This window comes from Ailuropoda melanoleuca, chromosome 14 (assembly GCF_002007445.2).
Source record: "Ailuropoda melanoleuca isolate Jingjing chromosome 14, ASM200744v2, whole genome shotgun sequence".
Lineage (NCBI taxonomy): Eukaryota > Metazoa > Chordata > Mammalia > Carnivora > Ursidae > Ailuropoda > Ailuropoda melanoleuca.
Window position 1 is genome coordinate 85488789 of NC_048231.1, and position 15247 is coordinate 85504035.

The 15247-nt window shown below is 38.0% G+C and overlaps 1 protein-coding gene across 3 annotated transcripts in view; it reads left to right on the forward strand.

The window, feature by feature from the left end:
- The window catches only part of DCC (DCC netrin 1 receptor), a 1087479-nt gene that overhangs the window by 1044735 nt on the left and 27497 nt on the right, over nucleotides 1-15247 (forward strand). For all 3 annotated transcript variants that reach the window (XM_034642890.1, XM_034642891.1, XM_034642892.1), the window contains exons 26-27: nucleotides 874-1029; nucleotides 10021-10233. In XM_034642890.1, the coding sequence (XP_034498781.1) occupies nucleotides 874-1029; nucleotides 10021-10233 (369 nt within the window). The remainder of the gene's footprint in view (nucleotides 1-873; nucleotides 1030-10020; nucleotides 10234-15247) is intronic.

Genomic DNA, 15247 nt, shown 5'->3' on the forward strand with positions numbered 1-15247 from the left:
AGAACTAACTATTGATGTAATAGACAGAAATATACTGCTGAAGGTCATTCTAGTAGCTAGTTTAAATCGTATTTTTTGTTAATAAGAGGGAATACTAAACATTTTATAAGTTGAAGATCGACTACAATTAGAATAAATATTTTATGATGTGACATGATTTAATAGATATTGAATAATGGAATTGAATAATGCTCAATACACCTAGGAAATATTATGTAAGACATTGATCTGTGGGTTTACACCAGTACTACTAAAAAATGGTTGGTATTCCCTGACATTTAGTTATATTTAAATTAATGTGTCACTAAACTGTACTGTTTTGCTGTGTGAAGGCATTTTCTTTCCATTTAAATAAAAATCCTAAGTATGATTTTTGAGACCATACCTCGCTTTTCTGTCTCCAGACTATCTCTCAAGAGCATTACATTCCTTCACAGAATGAACAGAAAATTTCTATTTCTGTAGCTCACTTTACACAATATATTCAGTTTCTAAACAACCCCAAAATTTCTAACGCCACAGTTCTTGCTTGGGAGAAAGAAAAAGGCAAAAACAAAACACAACAAAACACAACAAAACAAAAACCAGAGAGCCTTAGCATGGCTTTATGCTGGCTTGATTCATTGTTTCTTTCTTTGAAACTGTGGGAAGTTTGAAATCTCAGGGTAATGCTCTATAATAAGGTGCTGGAGGAGGGAGCTATCTCTTTTAGAGTAAGAAAGAGACTTTGTGGAAAGAGGCAAGTAAAGGAACCTACAGGATACTATGAAGAGTATGCATGGGTTTGAAGATGTGAAAATTTAGCCCTTTCCTTTTTTGTTAGGTGGCTACCTAAGATAAATAATAATAATAGCAACATCTTTGTTTTTGCAGCTGTCGTGAGTGCCATTCCTGTGCCAACCCTGGAAAGTGCCCAGTACCCAGGAATCCTTCCATCTCCCACATGTGGATACCCCCACCCGCAGTTTACCCTCCGGCCTGTGCCATTCCCCACACTGTCTGTGGACCGAGGTTTCGGAGCAGGAAAAAGTCAGTGTAATGCATTTCCCTTTCTTTTTACTAAGAACAAATTAATAATAACCAAGGATGTTGTGTTAAATGTATAGCATTTAGATGCGCTCATCCCTTGGAAAAATTGGTTTATGTCTGCCCTGGCTAACAATCAGAGGACTGATTCTCTGAGTCTTTCCAAAGAACATTCTACAGACAACATGGGACGCTGTGGGGAAACAAAGGTTAACTGGTTCGGTAAAGCAATGATGTGATGGGTGCTTGAAATGAATATGTTCTGTCAACTAGGAAATGAATAATCAAGTGACTGTTCTCCAACATATTCTTGTGTAAGTGTCCATTGGTTATATTTAAAGGTGTCTCATTGATTCCTGATGAGCCAATATTTAAACGAATGCTTTAGCTTTCTTTAGTTAAACCAATTAAGCAATATCTTTTGATTTTTAAGTAATTATTGTTGGAGAAAAAGATTTCCAAAGGAGGATTTCATTTGTTTTTGTTCATTTATTTATTTTTCCGATTTTAATGAGATATAGTTGACATACAACATTGTGTAAATTTAAGATTTACAGTGTGTTGATTTGATGCACTTACGTATTACAAAATGATTACCACCAAAAAATTAGTTAATACCCCCATCATGTCACATAATTGCCGTTTCTTTTTTGTGGTGAGAATGTTTTAAATCTACTTTCTTAGCAACTTTCAAGTAGATAATACTGTATTATTAGCTATAATCACTATGCTGTACATTAGATGCCCAGAACTTAATCACCTTATAACTGGAAGTTTGTGCTCTTAGACCAATATCTCTTTTTTCCCTCTACCTCGGACCCTGGTAACCACAATCCTAGTCTCTATTTTTATGAGTTGTCTTTTTTCAATTCTACATATAAGGGATATCATATAGTATCTGTCTTTCTGTCCTGACTTATTTCACTTAGCATGATGCCCTCAAGGTCCATCCATATTGCTGCCAACAGCAAGGTGTCCTTCTTTCTCATAGCTGAATAATATTCCATTGTATATATATATCACATCTTCAACCGTATATCCATTGATGGATGCTTAGCTTGTTTCCATATCTTGGCTATTGTGAATAATGCTACAGCGAGCATGAGACTGTGTATATGTCTTTAAGATCCCGTTTTCACTTCCTTTGGGTATACACCCAGAAGTGAGATTGCTGGATTATATATTAGTTCTATTTTTAATTTTTTTAGGAATCTTCATACTGTTTTCCATAGTAGCTGCACCAATTGCCATTTTTGGCAACAGTGCACAAGGGTTCTCTTTTGTCCACATTCTTGCAAACATTTCTCTCTTGTCTTTTTGATGATAGCTTTTCTAACAGATATGAAGAGATATCCCATTATAATTTTGATTTGCATTTCCTTGATAATTAGTAAGGTCAAATACTTTTTCCACATATTTACTGACTGTTTATATGTATTCTTTGGAAAAAAGTATATTCAGTTCTTCTGCACATTTTTAATCAAAAAAATTTTTTTTGCTAACGTGTGAATGTGTTACATATTTTGGATATTAACCCCTTATCAGATATGTGGTTGCCAAATATTTCCTCCCATTCTGTAAACTGCTTTTCATTTTGTTAATAGTTTTCTTTTAGCTGTACAGAAGCTTTTTAATTTGATATAATCCCATTTGCTTATTTTTGCTTTTGTTGCCTTTGTTTTTTGGTGTCAAATCCAGAAAGTCATTGCCAAAACCAATGTTAAGCCCCCTATATTTTCTTCTAGGAGTTTTACAGTTTCAGGTCTTAAGTTCAAGTCCTTAATCCATTTGAGTTCATTTTTGTTTGCAACATAAGAAATCCAGTTTCATTCTTTCGCAAGAGGTAATTCAATCTTCTCAATGCCATTTATTAAAGAGACTGTTCCCCCCACCTCCTGTATATTTTCGGCTCTTTGACATAAACTAATTGACCATGTATACATGGGTTTATTTCCAGGCTCTCCATTCTGTTCTATTGGTCTGTGTGCCTATTTTTATGCCATACCATACTGTTTGACTATTACAGCTTTGTAATATAGTTTGAAATCTGGAAATGTGATGCCTCCAGCTTGCTCTTCTTTCTCAATATTGGTTTGGCTATTTAGGGTCTTTTATGGGTTCATACAAATTTTGGGATTGTTTGTTCTATTTCTGTGAAAAATGCCATTGGAATTTTGATAGGAATTGCATTGACTCTGTAGATCACTTTGGGTAGTATGGAAATTTTAACAGTATTAATTCTTTCAAACCATGAGCATGGAATATCTTTCCTTTTATTTATGTCTTATTCAATTTCTTTCATTGATGTCTTATAGCTTTTAGTGTAAAGATCTTTTACCTCCTTGATTAAATTTATTCCCAAGCGTTTTATTCTTTTTGACACAATTGTAAATGAGATTGCTTTCTTAATTTCTCTATCTGATAGTTCATTGGTAGCATATATAAGTGCAACTGATTTTTGTATAACAATTGTATATCCTGAAAGTAATATTTCATTTGTTTTAAGGAAAGTAGGTAGAGAGAGAGAGACTCTCAATCTGTTATATACACCCTGGTGGTTTCTCCTATGCCATTTGACTTTTTTTTCTTCAAGCACAGCATTTTAAAATCGATTTTATGGCTTTCTTCTCTTAGGAACAGGTGACTCAGCAGCTCACGTAAGATAGGATGTTTTGTAATAGATAAGATGGTAACAGCAATAAAATATATTTGTGAGATAAGCTATATTTTTTCCAACCCAAAAGGGACAGCTCTAAGAAATCATAAATCGTCTAGTTGTAGCAAGGTTAGAATTAAAAGGCATCAAAAATCTGCCAAGAGAGAATTAGATTTATTTTCCCTTTTCTCACTACACATCATGTCTACAGAATAGAGTTGTGTGCAGAAACTCAAGGAAAAATAGTTCCCCAAACCATATTGGAGAGAATTAAATGAGAAAGATATGGGAAGTCCAAAAACCAAAAATTTCCAAATCTCAGGACAGCTAGGAAGGTGATTCCAGTCAAAGAATTCAGAACCTACGGTCCCTTCTTCAGCTTCTGAAATGAACTTTCCCCAACAGAAAAGAAAGGATTATAGTTTTTGCTTAGTTTTCGCCTCATCGGATCACTGTCTACTATTTTCTTTTGATTTCATTTATATTCTCTGACTTTAATAAAAGTGTGAGAGAATGTGTACAATGACCTTTCTCTCTTCACTACACAAGACCAAGTCAAGCCAAAGTTCACTGTGTTTTTTTAAGGAAATTAACTATTTTATTTTATTCATGATGTATTCCTATCATTTCTTTTTCTCTTTTAAAGGCATGGTCTCCTTCTGAGAACTCAGCATCCCATTTACTCTTCTCTTTTCCTCTTGATTTGGGGCAACATTCAAACCTGTCTCATTGAATCATAGGCATAATCATTCCAAAAGTTAAATTTCAGTGAAAAAGAAAATAATAAATGAGCTAGCATAATTTTCTTTTCCTTTCCCCATTGGCTGAAATCAGTTATTGGAGAAGCTCGGTACCAATGGGATGGAGAAGAAAATGAACTAGAGAATTCACATGGGAAAGGGCAGGAGGGGTGAGTTGTGAACAAATAATACCATTTATCACAGATTACCATTCACCATCAGGACTTTGTGTGAGTCACGGTTCTCATCTCAGGTCTATGCAGATCTCTAACGTGGAGGTATTTATTTCTTAGGCTGCCATAAAAAGGTACCATAAAATGATGGTGGTTTAAAATGACAGGGATTTATTCTCTCATAGTTCTGGAGACAAGAACTCCAAAATCAAGGTGTTGTCAGGGTTATGTTCCCCCCAGAGTCTCTGGGGTGGATCCGTCTTTACCTCCTCCCGCTTCTGGTAGTTCCAGGTATCCCTTGGCTGTGGCAGCATAACTCCCAATATCTGCCTCCTTCCCATGGCCATCCTCCCTCTGCCTGAAGAGGTCTTATAGACCCAGACCTCTAAGGACATATTTGGGGGCCAGAGAGCAAACTTTTATGAAGAGAACTGTGTCTCCCAAAAAGATATGTTGAGGTTCTAACCTCTAATACCTGTGAATGCGACCTTATTTAGAAATAGCATCTTTTCCTCTGTTACCAAGTTAAGGTGAGTTCATGCGGGGTGGGTCCTAATCCAATCTGCCTTGTACCCCTAGAAGAGAGGAAACTCAGACACACAGGGAGAAGATGGCCATGTGACAACAGAGGCAGAGATTGGAGTGATGCATGCACAAGCCAAAGAACAGTAAATGAACTGGGATAAAATGTGTTTTTATTTGTGGTTAAATAATTTGTTTATATCTGTGGTCAGAGTCTCATGTACCACTCTGGTACAGGACTTTGATAGAAGAGCAGGCCGTGTATATGTGGGGACAGAAGGTACACCAGAAATCTCTGTACCTTTCACTCAGTTTTGCAGTGAACCTAAAACTGCTCTATTAGAAATAAATAAATGAATGAATGAATAAGTAAAGAAATAAATGAATGAAAGAAAAATGTAGCCTCTTTAGTAATGTTAAAAATTTTGTTGACTTATTTAAAGGTAAGGATTATTAAATAAGGGTAGTTATATAACTATATTATATAATATAAACATAAAATATATAATGCAACTATTATATAAAGTTATATAAACAAAGGATTCCTACAGAGTGCTTAGCTTAATTTTTGAACTTGATCTAAAATCAAAAGGCATGGACAAGTCTCCTGGCCAAAATGTCACAGCTTTTTTAAAATATATATTCAGTCATACATCAGGTAATTTTTGAGCAAAAGGAATGTGCAGTGCAAAAGAAATAGGCACAAATATGTGTTTCCACATGATGGCTTAGAAAAGGAAAAGAAATAAACACCCTCTTTTCTAGGAAACCAAATATTCTGTAAATCACTGTCAGAAACAGTTAACTTCCAGCCATTCAGTATCGGTTTCTAAATGCCTTGGAGACCACTAAACATCCCTGTTCTTTCCCAAGAAGAAAACATTTCATGACTCTGGCTGGAGATGTCTTATTAGTCACTTTGAGAAACAACGAAAGTCACACATAGGAAAAGAAAAATTTGTGCCAAGTGTAGAGACTCTCCTTCCTCCAAAGTTATCTGAAAGACTTTGAGTTGTGCAAGAAATGAATCACTAAAACTCTGCTCCCTAAGAGCTGCTCCTTTCTGAAAGTCACAAATAAAGCTGAATTTCTCTCCTACCATAAGAAAAAGAAAGATCTAGGGTATAGTACATTTGCATTACACACATTCGGTGATCCACTGATAAAGATTTATGTAGTTCTGATGGACAAATACCTCCCCTTCCTACTAATAAACTGTATTTCGGGTCTTAGCCTCAATAGACAAACTGTCCCTGGGGAACAAGAAACGGTGCCATAATTTGAAAACTTCAACCAATGGATAATCTTGAGGCCCCATTTCTACAAGTCACTATAAACATGGTGCCCCCATTTTCTTATCCTTGAAACAGGTAGATACCAGAGGTTAGATGATTTTTACCATTCTTTTCAGTTTGGGTATTGTCTTAGTTAGTGAGAAGGCTGGTCAACTTCACCCATGTTATTTTTCTGTGCCAACTCTCCCCCAACTTGGAACTCAAATAATAAATCAAATAAGTACATAAAACAGATAATAACTTGACCTAGATAGAATCACGGGCACAGTGGAGTTAGTGGATTTCTCTCTAGGGTCTATGCAGAAATTCACACTGTCAGGAACTGGGGCTACTTGGGAATATTGCACACTTGTTTGTTCTGAGATTAATGAGTGAATTGGGTTCCATAAGTGTTCATGTCTCAGAGTCTTTGCATAGAGTTACTGGCATGTTATATTTCTTTCAAATACTACAATTTGAGATAGAAGAAAAATCCTCATTTCCGTTTTTGCAATATTTTTGCCAGTTATTCTATACCAATTATTTATGTGTTGACATTAATTATTATAAAGTGCCTTGAAATTTGACTCTGCTGTGTAATTGTACACTATTTGTACAATGGATTCCCACTATTTCATCATTTGAAAATGAGTGCCTTGCCAGCACTTGCTTGATTCTCCCTTTACTTTCTGAATTGCAGGAAGGCTGTGCTTCATGGGCAAAGGCAGGTTTTCTTTGCTTTCCAAGCTCTGAAATACCATGTCACTGAGCCAGTTCGCTTGACATAGGTGTCCTGAAGCTGGCGACTGAACTGGCCAGAGGGCTCATCTGACATGAGGGCTTTGCTCTGGTGGAGCCATGGCTGTTGCATTTAAAAGCTTTGACTGCCTCAAATGTCAACCAGTTCTGAAAAGCATTTCTTGTGCACCAGAGAAAATATAAGAATTATGAATTGACTATGGAAAATGTGTAACTTGTCCGTTGTATTAGATATTAAGCAAACTTGCCATTTTTGAACAAAACAGAACTAGTCCTTTATGGATTAATGATGTTCAGTCTCCGCATTTGCACCTAGCACATTAGATTAGGCACTTCTCTTCCATTATGTGTGGTACTAAGGACTGATTTTGCCAAAGAGCTGGTCCATCTGTGTGGAGCTACCATTACTTCCCTCAAATATGTTCCCAGTGGGAACCATGATGACCACCTGAAGACCTGGGGATGGAGGACTGGGCATGCAGAGAATTTGTGTTTTTAGAGAAGCCAGTGAGCAATGCCATTAAAGAGAATAGGAATGGGAGTGACCCCCAAACATTGTGTGATGTCATCAAAATTCCTGTGAAGCCCTAGGTTCTTGAGAAACTAAATTTTAGAAAACTAAAAGAGTGCATGTCAATTTTATTAAGCCTAATGTCACAATAATATCTTAACATAAATCTTTTTCATTTCAAAAATGTAGAAAAAATAGAGAAGGAAAATATGAAGGAAGGAATAAAGAAGCACATCACACAATATATCATTATTTCTTTAATGGTTAAAGCAGTTTTTAAAATATGATATGGATTTATTACGATCCACCTTCAATAGAATTACTGAAGGCAGATTCCTATGGAAAACTGAAATTTCTTTACCTCGGAAGATGTTTTTAATATGGTGGTATGGATCTGTAATAAAAACTGGCCCATTGGTAATGAAGAGGGACCAAGATATAGGTTCCTACCGCCTCTTCTCTCTGATCTAGAGCTAAGAGATACTGTGTTTTTATTTGGATATTGACAATTGGTCATTTTCTCTTTTAGATTAAATATGAGTCCGGAGTAAAACCAGCATAATTTTCTTTTCTTATAAAACTATACTGTCAACCATCTCATTATGCAGTCTTTAAAGTTTTTGCTTGTTTATGTGTTTGTTTGTAATCTCTACCCCCAACATGGGGCTCAGACTCAGTGATCCTGAGATCAAGAGTTGCATGCTCTTCGACTGACCCAGCCAGGCCCCACCCTCTCCTTTGTATTCTTACAATCAATTTGGCTCTTTATAAACACCTACCTGAAGTCCCCATCCTTTTTCCCTTATCTGAGAACCTAGATCACCAAGGATATGCCTTAACATTTTCCTTGCAGCCCCACCTTTTAATGCTGATATTTTCATGCATGTGCCCCTTCCCTCCATGATAGGACTTCCTAGCTTAGAGACAAGGCACTTCTGGAAACTCCTATTGCCAGGGTTCTATCCAGTTTGCTGTCTTGATTATATTTTCTTTGTTTGAAGAAATCTTTTATCAAGTGTTTGCCTGTTGACTAGCTCTGGTGGCTAGGTGGCTATATCATGTCCTCAGCCAACCCTATGTCTCCCCTGCCTCTATCTTTGAATGGGGTAAGCCCAGAGGCTTCTCAGTGACCCAGAGGATCTCTAACCCTTTCTGAATATAGAAAAATGAGACTTAATATCAAATACCCTCTGAAGGCACATTTCACTTCTGCATATCTTTAATATAATGTTTTGATCTCTGGTATCTTTAATCTCTACTCCCCTCAGCATTATCAAATTTTCTTTCTAGCTCCTCTGCCCCTTGCTGACCTCACTGAGGCTCCCAGAGAGTTGTCTCAAAACTATCTCACAAACTTATTATCTCAAAATATTTCCTGGTTAAAAATTCTCTTTCAAAAGTGAGATAGTATCTTCTTCCACTGCATTTTTTCCACTTACCCAATCGAACAAAAATAAATCATCAGAAATATCTTATTTCATCAACACTTACACCTCCAATGCATCTCTTTGCATTTACAGTTTCACCTGGACCTGTTGATTTTGAATACGAATGATAAAGTCAAGTCACAGTGTTCTTATCATAAGAAACAGGCTTGCCAATATTTTAGTCCCACTCAGCTGTGTTCTCTGGAGAAAAGGTGTGTTTCTGTAGACAGAGCTGTCCAGATGCCCAAAGGCAGTCACAAACCACTATGGGAAACCTCTTCAACTACAGTAATCTGCCTGAAAGTTACAAGGCTTGCAACCAAAGAGGAAAAATGACAATTCTGTATTCAGGCAACTTGTTCCAGCAAAGTCATCTCTCATCTAACTTCTGAGCTGGATGTGCTTCTTTTTTGTTATGGAAGACAATGATAGTGGCTATCATTTGTATCATTTTATTAGCAATGCCTTGAACACCTGGTAACTCTGATTTGTTTGACAGTTGACATGGCATGCTTAAATCGCAGGAAAAATTGGCATATTGGCTAGTAGATAATAATGCAGCTGTTGAGGATATTGAATTTCACTGGCATTGCTACTTATGAAAGGAGAAATAACTCTTTTTTCTTGCTTCATCACTTATGATTACAGGGCCCTGCCAGTTCAAGCAATAGAGTCAATGCTGTATATATTTTACTATTCTTCCTGCAAGAGGGATCCCTGTCTTGCTGGATCTGTTTCCACTGTTTAAAGGGGACATGCTATTATTTCCCAGAAATATATGAAGGAAGAGAAGGAGAATGTTCATAACTTGAAGAGGAGATTGGCCTGATCCTGACATATTTCTCTAAACGGATTCAGAGGCCCTGCAGCTGATTTAGGGAAAGCAAGCTTTGTCCTGGAATAATGAATGGTTTTTCTTGTCTCCATTGCAGCGGTGAGTGAAGGACCAGCCCCCCAACAGCCGCCCATGTTGCCCCCAGCACAGCCTGAGCATCCCAGCAATGAGGAGGCACCAAGCAGAACCATCCCCACGGCCTGTGTTCGACCAACTCACCCACTCCGCAGCTTTGCTAATCCTTTGCTACCTCCACCAATGAGTGCAATAGAACCGAAAGTCCCTTACACACCACTCTTGTCTCAGCCAGGTAAATGCCCATTTGTTCACATTTAAAATAGTTGTTATCCTCCGTGCCTCTCCTTAAGTGCGTGAGGGTTCCTGAGAAAGAGGCATGCCATCTATCTGTTCATTGGTGGCATGCCCAGTGTGCTCCTGTCTGGTACTGATGTTTGTAAGTATCTGCCTTGGCAAGCAACTGGCTGCTTATACGTGCCTTTCATGCCTTTGGAAAGTCGTTTATTGATCCTGAACACTGCTGGAAAAGTTCCTGGTTCGTTAGTCTGCCACATGGATCCTAGAATTTAAGGCTAGGCACAAAGCCTAGAGGTAAAGGTACAAAAGCCTGAAAAAAACACTTTTTAGAGATATGCACGTAATCACGTAATTCTGCGTTCAGCCTTTCAATGGTCATATTCCAGAGGTAATTCTTACTTAGGAGTTCCAGGGCCAGGAAGGAGTGTCAGGACTGAGGTAGAGACCAACTTCTTAATTTTAGAAATGACAAAAACTTAGGAAGTAACATCATATGGTAACTGTGATATTGTGATTTATGAGAAATATATATTTGATCATTCAGATGACCAAAATATAGTTCTCATTTGTGTTAGGTCTTCCTCCACAGTTTTGGGTACTCTGGAGCTCACAGCTGCCAAACCCTTAGGATTTCCCTAGTGATAAGGGGATAAAGGTACCTTTAGTTATGTTAATGAATGTGACTTTTGGTGGGTTTTGTTTGTTTGTTTGCTTAGGAATATGACTTTTGGACAACCCCCTCAACAATGAGGGTTGGTTGCCAGGAAGACCAACCACATGATTAGAAAGTTGGAACTTTTGGGGCACCTGGGTGGCGCAGTCCTTAAGCGTCTGCCTTTGGCTCAGGGCGTGATCCCAGCGCTCTGGGATGGAGCTCCGCATCAGGCTCCCCTTCTGGGAGCCTGCTTCTTCCTTTCCCACTCCCCCTGCTTGTGTTCCCTCTCTCGCTGGCTGTCTCTCTCTCTCTGTCAAATGAATAAATAAAATCTTTAAAAAAAAAAAAAGAAGTTGGAACTTTCAGTCCCACTCTCAACCTCCTGGGAGGGGAGAGGGGCTGAAGGTGGAATCTACCCATGCCCAATGACTTAGTCAAGCATGACTGTGCAATGAAGTTCTATAAAAATCTAAGAGGACAGGGTTTGGAGAGCTTCCAGATTGGTTTACATGCAGAGATTCAGGAAGAATGATGTGACTAGAGAGGGGATGGAAACTCCATGCCCTTTCTCCCAGACCTCGCTCTATGTATCTCTTCATCTGGCTGTTGATTCATATCCTTTATCATACCCTTTAATAAACTGACAAACATGTTTCCCTGAGTTCTGTGAGCCACTCTACCAAATTAATCGAACCTGAGGGGAAGGTCCTTGGAACTGCCAGTCTGTAGCCAGTAGGTCAAAAGCACAGCTAGCAGCCTGGAGCTTGCGAGTAGCACCTATAGTCAGGGGTGGGAGGCAGGTTTGTATGGCTGAATCCCTAACCTGTGGAATATGATACTATTTCCAGGTAGAATGTCAGAATTGAGTTGAATTCTTAGACACCCTGCTGGTGTCTGAGAATTGGTTGGTGTTGGTGGGGGAACCCCCTCCCTCCAACATTGGAATTCGGAACACTAACCTTAAAGAATGCCTTTCTAAGAAGATCAGTTGGCAGTGATGAGAAGCAGGGTCCCCTATTCCCAATGCAGTGTTCATTTTATCACCTCAGTTGGTATCCAGTGGTGTTAATCCAGAGTTTGTCTTTGTTTCTGTTAGGGATTATGGGGGAGAAGGGAGGGCAGAGAGGGGGAGAAGAGGAAGGAGAAGGAGGAGAAAGAGAAGAAGAAAGAGGAAGAGCAACAGATAGGTTAAAAGATAGGCCGATGGATAGATGAGTAGAGACATAAAGAACTATGTAGTGCTTAAAATTATTTGAACTATTAGAATAATTCTTAACAGCCCCAATACATCAAACATAAGATAGCAAAGCTCAGTGGTCCCAAGTAAATAGGGGTGGAGAGACACAGCTGGATTGGCCAATCTGCCATTCGGCAAGCAAGTGTAAGTTTCTGTTACTCAGATCCGTACCCACAGCAACTGTAGTCACTGCGTTAGTTTATAAGGTTTACAATGACTGCAAAAACTAGAAAAGGTACAATTGCAGTTATGAACATTATCTTAATATTAAGAACGTTTCTTGTTCCTGGTACCATATTGAGTGATTTGTGTTTGTGCCCTCTGGTATTCTGCCTTTCCTCTGGTGTGTGGTCTGGATACTCAGCTATCAGCTGACACTGGGAGGTGGGGTGGAGCACAGGACTGATATGGGATTCCATCCCTTGGGATGTACAAAGGAGGTCTTCTCTGACACGTCGGCTCAATGGATGCCATGACTTTGTTTCACAGGAAATAGCTCTTCTATCCCGAAAGAAGCCCACACTGAGATTTAAAGCAGGTCCATACTGCCCAAACCCCTCTCCCCTCACATCCATACACTCCACACACATTATGGACAGAGTCTGCTACTCTGTAGTGCCCTGAACTACAAAGTCTTTGCTCACTGAGACAAGGATAGTGGAAGCAAGAGAATTCACTTAATGAAATTCCTGTGTCAGGAGCTCACTGCCTGCTGATTTCTGGTTACACTGTTTTCCACTGCAGTATGAACCAAGAGAATAGACCTTGGAAGTGACTGGTATTCAACCCTTTATTGAACATGTGTTATATGCCTGGCATGCTGCTGAAGGCTTGTAACATCACATTTGATGCTCAGAGGAACTTTGTGAGGTAGCTACTTTCTTAACCCCCGTTCATGGCTGCGGAAACTGTGACTCAGTTAATTGAAGTAAAGTTAAGTCTGCACAGCTACTGAGATGAATCTGTTCCCACTCTTTCTGACTACAGAAAGCACAGGTTCTGAAATGGTAGGAACTTATTTGCACCTGTTAGTTTGTGTCTAACTTATTCAATGACAAAAACAAAGATAATTTTTTTAAAACATTACATCAAATCATTCCAAAACTGATAAACAGAAAAATGAGAAACATCTGAAATAATTTTGAGTTGAGGGATACAATTTCCTCACAAGCCTTCCTCACTCACATTTTAATGAGGAAAGGTAAGAGGTTTAACTATTTAATGCAGAAAAAGCCCAATTATATAATATCAGAAAGCTAGTGTGCCAAAACCCTTTATACTGTTAACTACTCTCTCTAGTTGGAAGTAAAGATTAACTATGTTATCACAGTGAGAAAAAAAAAAAGGTGAAAATAAAATTCTGAAGTTGCTTTTAAACAAAATTTTACTGTGGCAGAAATATTTGCCTTGGAACACGACTTTGGAAATCAACCCATGCTCCAGAGAACTGTGGTAACAAAGAACCCTAATTTTAGAAAGAACATCTGACAATAGAGAGAACAAAGCACTGGCATTGTTATTTACTACTTATTGTTTTCTTCCAGTTACAATAATAGGAAAGCGACCTTAAACAAAGTCTGACACAATGTAACATAAATAAGCGTATTATGTCTTTAAAAGATGGGAAATAGAGTCCTTTTTGCTGTTTCTACACCTATTCTCTCAAAAAATAAGCATATCTGAAGAACCATTCTCTGATCTAATGCCATGCGAGCAAGATCTCATTTTCTTTTATTTCCATTGTACACTTAAGAGCCCTATACTTTTTATTAACTATCATTCTTGTTTTTATTTAAACTACTTCTTAAAAACCATCTCTTCTTTTATATTTTCCAACATCTTTGGGTTTTTGGTTGATTATTTTTTTTCATGGTTCTCCTTTAAATGCCATCCTCCCCCACTCACCTTGAGGCATATCCTGCCATCACTTTGAAATTATTAAATGCCTTTCCTTTTCATGTTTCTCCTTCATTGTCTCCCTGTGATTCCTGTTCATTTCATAATGTCTTACCTCATGATTTTCAAATAAGTTCTCCCTGCATTGCTTCTGACACATGGTAAATAGTATGCTTTTAAGAAAGGGCTGATGTTTACTTATTCTAATAGAAAAAGAAAATTAGCAGACTGACAAATGTATTAGCTGTGACATTAACTACATGGTTCTTAGCCTAAAAGATGAAATACTTAGAGCTTTCAACAAATTTTAATTCTAAGAAAATCATTACTTTAGTCAAACTGATTGATGAAGCAAAGTCATTTCTCTTGTCGGCTTAAAAAAAATACCTCAAATAATTTTACTTCGGATTTCACAATAAAGGACTGAGTAATTTCTAATGAATTTATCTTTACTTACTGCAAGTAATTACTTTAGAATATGGTAATGCGAGGCATTGCTGTAATTTTTAAAGATCACACCAAATGAGAAGCTCCTTCTGCTTTGAAACCGTTTAAATTAGGATCAATGAAGAAGCTCTTCCCCTACTCATATTGCTGCGTGTGGTTTTTGTAAGGGCGGCATCATTGATCTGTGCCTCAGTTGGACTTCCAGTAAGGCGTGCGGAGCTGTGTTTGCAGGGTATGAGGTATAGGGCAGTGCATACGACGCAGTAACTCTCTCCACGGAACTAGGGAGACTTTTGCGGTACTATTATAGTAAGTGGTAATTAGAAAGTCAGCCGTTGTCATAACGACTGAAATTCTGCCTACCTGAAAACACAGATTCATTCTTTCTTTTTTTTTTTTTCTTTCCACCTGCCCAGTTAAAATTTAGCTTGCTAGACTAGAATACTTTATGGCGTTTCTTACAATTTCATCATCCCCTCATGATAAACTGGTTCCGTTTCTTAATGCTTCTCTGTGAGTAACTGTGCGGTCTTTATGCATTTCAGGGAGGCTACAATCACTGCACTTTGCAAATCACAGATGTGGACATATAAGTGATTTGGCTTCGTCCCCTTTCAGGTTAAATAGAAAATGTTTGATGGAGTGTTGCGTTTATGGCATTATAGATCTGACATAAATTCTACAAAGGGCCAAGATAGGGTGTTTTTTTTTTTTTCTTCACTAGTGAAAATTCGTTTTAGCTGTGAAATGATCAGCTGCACTTTAAATGAACCT